At 40.9% G+C, this 5,557-nt stretch overlaps 2 protein-coding genes across 2 annotated transcripts in view; one reads left to right on the forward strand and one right to left on the reverse strand.

The window, feature by feature from the left end:
- The first annotated feature begins 64 nt into the window (after positions 1–64).
- Positions 65–546, forward strand: CSUI_005572 (uncharacterized protein). Its single transcript, XM_068065744.1, has one exon. It carries the CDS (start codon positions 246–248, stop codon positions 501–503), a length of 258 nt encoding a protein of 85 aa, XP_067922280.1. The 5' UTR covers positions 65–245; the 3' UTR covers positions 504–546.
- Positions 547–3,658: 3,112 nt separating this feature from the next.
- Positions 3,659–5,557, reverse strand: part of CSUI_005573 (tyrosine kinase-like protein) — a 2,743-nt gene continuing 844 nt past the window's right edge. The window contains exons 2-3 of the mRNA XM_068065745.1: positions 5,425–5,517; positions 3,659–4,469 (exon numbers count right to left, since the gene is read on the reverse strand). Of these exons, the coding sequence (XP_067922281.1) occupies positions 4,246–4,469; positions 5,425–5,517 (317 nt within the window). The 3' untranslated portion in view covers positions 3,659–4,245. The remainder of the gene's footprint in view (positions 4,470–5,424; positions 5,518–5,557) is intronic.

The raw sequence follows: 5,557 nt of genomic DNA on the forward strand, positions 1-5,557 counted from the left end.
TCTATCTATCTCCAGTCTATCTATCTATCTATCGTTAATCTATCTATCTATCTATCTTCATCTATCTATCTATCTACCTATCTATCTATCTATCTATATCTATCTATCTATCTATCTGTGTGTTTGTTGTGTATCTCTTTATGAAGTCCGACTCTGTTGCGTCGTAGAGATGTGAATAGATAGACAGAGGGAGATAGATTAAAAGATAGACAGATAGATAGATAGACTGCTCGACAGAGAGATACATGATAAAGAAGGAAAGGAGGGAGGAAGGAAAAAGAACGAAAGAAAGAAGTGTCGAGAGAAGCGGGCAGGAGAAGAAGAGGAAGAAACGAAGGAAGGAAGGAAAGCTGGAGAAAGGGAATGACAAAAGAGGAAATTTCCTGACGAACAAAAAAAAGAAAGACAAGAAGAAGAGAAGAGGACGAGAAGAGTTAGATCCTTATTGCAAAGATCCTACAGAGAGCTTCTTCCTTCACCCCAGGCTACAGACAAGTCACTGAATACACACATACACAAACTCCCTTCCTCTCTCTCACTCTACACAGAAACACATATATGTGTATGTATATGTATGTATATGTATATATGTGTATGTATATGTATATATATGTATATATGTGTATGTATATGTATGTATGTGTATATATATATATATGTGTGGTTATCTGCGTTTTGCTTTTGTTGTCTCCTTTCTGAGGGATTGACGGATTGACTGTCTATGTGTGTAAACGACTTCTCTCTCTCTTTCTTCTTTCTTTTCTTTCTTCCTCTTCTTCTTGTCACCTCTTTCTTTTCTTGTTTTTTCTTTCGTTTCTGTCCTCTCATTCCTTTTTGTATTTCTAGAAAAGGACACCTCCAGTAGTAGTAGTAGTCGTTGTATTGAGTCGCCCGGCTCCTCGTTGTTGCCGCGGATTTTCTTTCAACTCTTTTCTTTTTCTCTTTCTATCGATTGACGCATTGATGGGTCACTCGATGGCTACGCACATTCCTGCGCTGCTTCTCCTTCTTGTAGGAACGATTCTTTAAGCTTTAAGGCTTCTGAACCTCCGAAGAAATAACGAAGGAGAAGCGGGGAAGAGAGAGAGAGAGAAAGAAAACGTGTCTAGATATCTCAGCTAGATAAGCCAACGAATGGAGAAGAGTTCCCACGATAATGGCGATAAGGAGGAGGAGGAGGAGGCGGTCTACACGAGAGGTCTGGCTCTTCCTATCACTCCTGCTGTCTACTAGAATAGAGACGGATACATATATGTAGATTCAGGTATGTAGATAGATAGCATACCACGTATAGCTATTACATACTACTACTACTACTGCAGTCAGCGTGCAGCTAGTACATATATATAGATATGTACGTATGTAGGAGAGAGAGAGAAGAGACGGGAGAGAGAGGAAGAAAGAGACAGGAGAGAGAGAGAGGAAGAAAGAGACAGGAGAGAGTCTGAGCAAAGATGAAGTGAGTTGGGTAAGTGAGCGAAAAGAGAAGAAAGTGAAAGGCAGGAAAGAGAGAGGTAGAAAAAGAGATTGACCGGGGGGATTGTTTGGAGATCTCGAATAGCTTCTTTCAATGATTACGTAGTTAGCATCGGTGTCGTCTTTGAAAGAATAAGAAGAATGCATACGAGGAAGTGGGCCTGCCTACCTAGAGACATGTAGATAGATAGATGCTTTGACAGAACGAGAGAGAAAGACAGTAGGAGTAGCAGTAGTAGTCATACACGTCTCACTATCCTATAGTATAAAGACTATGAGAAGAACGACGCGAGAAGGCCCGTGAGAAGAAGAAGAAGAGAGGGTTGGTGGGTAGTGACGTTCTTTGTTCTTCTCTCTCAGTAATCGATGGCTAGTGGATAGATACAAAGGAGATACATACACAAGTATACACAAATCTATGTATCATTAGAAAGAATCAAGTATATCGCCCAAGCACTGATCTATATGGAGATTTACATCTATCTATCTATGTATCTATCTAACAGTCAATGTGCCTATCTATCATGTATATATGGTTTTTCCCTCTCTCGATCTTCCCTTAGCTCTCCCTCTCTCTCGGTCCGCCATACACCGTATCCAGAGACATAGATTTGCGAAGATGTGGGGTGTATGTGTGAACTATCTATCAGGTAGTCTAGATGCGTGTCAATACATAGTAGATACATGCATACAGCGTGATAGATCTTCAGGTGTATTAGCTGAGAAGGCGAGGAGAGAAGAATCTCATCGTGAACGACTACTACCTCCACACTGCTAAGGCCTTCTTGGATGGAAGTTCGGAAAAAATAGATAAAGGTGCTGCCCCTTGTCTTTCTTTCTTTCTCTTTCCTTTCGTTTCTTCTTCGCTCATTCATTCGGTCCTCTCTTTCGTTCTTTCCTTTATTGTTTAGAGAAGGAGAATCTTCTTACGTTAGAAGAGAAGAAAGATAGATGCTCTCTTTCTTCTTCATCCATTCTCGTTCCTCTACTTAGTCTTTCTCTCTACCATTCATTTATCATACAGCAGTCTCTTCCTTCTTCGTCGTTCCTTCCTTCCTTCCTTTCCTCTGCCAGTTTCACGTCTTCTTCTTCTTAAGTCTCCATCTATCTATCTTCAAGCTATCTATCGTTAAGCTATCCATCTATCGTTAATCTATCAATCTATCGCTATCTCTTTGCGCTATCTGTCTGTCTATCTATCTATCTATCTATCTTTCAGAACTGAGATGTATGTAATATCTTTCTGACTCATCTAGATATTCATTCGCGACAGCCTCCTCTTTTCTTTCTATTTAAGCAGTGGCTTCTTCTTGTTCTCTTCACTACTGTCGAGAAATCCGGAGATGCCCTCACAGAGAAAGAAGAGGAGAAAGAGATTAGTAGTACGGGAAGTAAGTGAGAGACAGCGACAGAGAAGAAGAGAGACAGTGAGAGAGGGGAAAACTTGTCGTCTCGCGTGCTGTCTCCCTTTGGAGTTGAGATGATAAGAAGGGAAAATGGGGTTTACCAGCAAAATAAAGAAAGAAAGAGAAGGAAGAAGAGATATGTACGAGAAAGAGGAGAGAAGAGAGAGACAGAGAGAGATTTCTGTGTGATTGAGGTCAAAAGAAAGAACTCTGGAGATCTAGAAACGATTCATGAAAAAGAAAAAGAAAGAAATCTTAATTCTCCATGTTTACACCTCGGGGTGTACGTACACCCTACTTAGAGAGCATGCGACAAGCATTAGTAAAGAAAAAGAAATTACATACTACTCCCTCATCAATCAGTATGCTGCCAGTATCCATATAAATATATAGGAATTCTCTCGTCTTTATGTATGTAGTTGAGAACATACAGAGAATAGAAGATAGTAGTAGTAGTAGTCCTACTACTACTACTACTGAGACTAGTCAGCAGGAACTAATCTTGTTGATGGAAAGTTTGAGTTTTGGCGAGAGACCCCGGCAGTCCCTTCTTTTCCATGGAGACACAAACAGAGATAGACGTGCACTTGTTAAGACAAGATACCACACACATGCGCCTCTATGTACGTACACAAGCCCATATATACAGAAAGACTTACATATACATATACATATATATACATACATATAGAGATAGATATAGATAGGTAAACAGATAGAAAAAATCAAGACAGATAAGTAGATTAAAGACAGATAGACAGATTAAAGATAGATAGATTGAAGATAGATGGATAGACTGAAGACAGATGGGTAGACTAAAGATAGATAGATAGACAGACAGATAGACGAAAGAGAGACATGAGAGAGAGATGTGGTGGAAGGGCGAGCGAGGGGGTGGTAGTAGGAGTAGTAGTCGTAGTAGGGAGGTCATGGCACTGATGCATAGGCATAAGCATCTACATCAGTAGAGAAATCCAAAGATGCAAACCCCCATACATACAAAGAAATGTATCTATCTATCTACCGATCGATTTTCGATCTACCAACTTAGCTATATCTCTCCAGATGAGGATGGATAGGTAGAAAGATAGATAGGCAGATTGAAGATAGACGGAGGTGCTCGTGGTGACGAGACCTTGTTACCATCTATAAGCCGAAGCGCAGGGCAGGACTAGCCAGCCTGACAAGCAGCGACCTTGACCTTTTTTCCAGATCTCTCTCTCTCTCTCTTCACCTCTCTTCCTTTCCTTCCTTTCCTTCACTCTCTTTCTTTCTTTCTTTCTCCAAACAGATAGACGAGGCGAAGAAGAAGAAGACAAGAAAGAGAGAGTTTAGATGAGAGAGAGGCGCCTTCGCCCCTTTGCTATAATCCGAAAAAGTCATCTAGATCTCTTTCTATAGCAGATAAAGATTTTGCCTGCATGTCTTCAAGAAAGAAAGCAATCTCTTGAAAGGACGGGCGCTCTGCTGGATCAAAGGCTAAGAGACGGGAGATCAAGAAACGAAGAGGCGGAGGGAAGTCCTTAGGAATCTTCAGAGATAAGAGCCCTGCCGCTACACGTGTAAACACAAGCCCTCCGTTCATACCTGCAAGAAATAAACACGAAGAAGAAGAAGAGGAAGAAGAAAGAAAAAGACAGACACGAAGAAAAACGAAAGGATTTGAAACAGAGAAAGGATGATGAAGCAAAGGAACTTCATATAAGTAGGTAGATCGATATGCCCTACGTAGATATATATAGGTGTATAGACACCAGAGAGATATAGAGACAGAAGAGAGAGAGATATTTGAGAGAGAGAAACGAAGGATAAAAGAAGAGAAAGAGAAAGACAGAAGCATACACGTGGAAAGGAGAAAGACAGAGAAGTAGATAACAACACACAGCAGAGATCAACATCTTTCGAAAAGACAGACGAATAGAGAGATTTGTGAAAGAAAGAACGATATACAGCAGATAAGAAAGACACCGACTCAGAGGTCCAAAGAGTGATCTTGTCTAAGTGGAGTGCATCTCTCACTGGGGCTTTTCTATCTCTCTATCTCTCTCCCAACCTACTACGTCCATTCCTACTCTATCTCATTCACCTCAACAGACATACATATATATATAGAGAAGAGAAACATGTAACTGAAGAAGCTGAGAAATGTAAGCTATATAGAGATCTAAGTATATGTGTATATCATCTCTATACGATGTCTACGTGTGGCCATCACTCAGTCACTGAGAAAAGCACAAGAAAAAGAGGAAAGCATTCGACCTCCTCTCCGCCCTTTCTCAGTCGTTTCTTTCTTTCGTCTTCTACTTTCTAGACTGTCCCGAGGGACATCTTCTTCTAATCCTCCCTTCTGTTCATGATTGATACCTAGGTAGATAAAGAGACAGACTGAAGACAGAGAGGTGTACTGACAAGAAGCAGAGAGGTATTTTGGACGATAGACAGAGAAAAAAGCAAGAGTGGAGAGACAGATACATGAAGAGTGTAGTGTATGTACACCGTATCTGTCTCTCTGTCTGTGTGGATACTTTCCGTGGCTTCTGACCTTCATAGGCGAGTTTACCAGTGAGGGCTTCCCAGAAGGCCACCCCATACGACCAAACATCTGACGCAGGATAAAACCCGTCGCCTCTCAAAACTGCACACAAGACACATAAAAAGAAGAAGAAGAAGATGAT

This window comes from Cystoisospora suis, assembly GCF_002600585.1.
Source record: "Cystoisospora suis strain Wien I chromosome Unknown contig_2679, whole genome shotgun sequence".
Taxonomy (NCBI): domain Eukaryota; phylum Apicomplexa; class Conoidasida; order Eucoccidiorida; family Sarcocystidae; genus Cystoisospora; species Cystoisospora suis.

What these genes read in the sequence shown, in the direction of transcription:
- CSUI_005572 (XM_068065744.1), top strand. Translation starts at nt 246, where the DNA reads ATGATAAAGAAGGAAAGGAGGGAGGAAGGAAAAAGAACGAAAGAAAGA.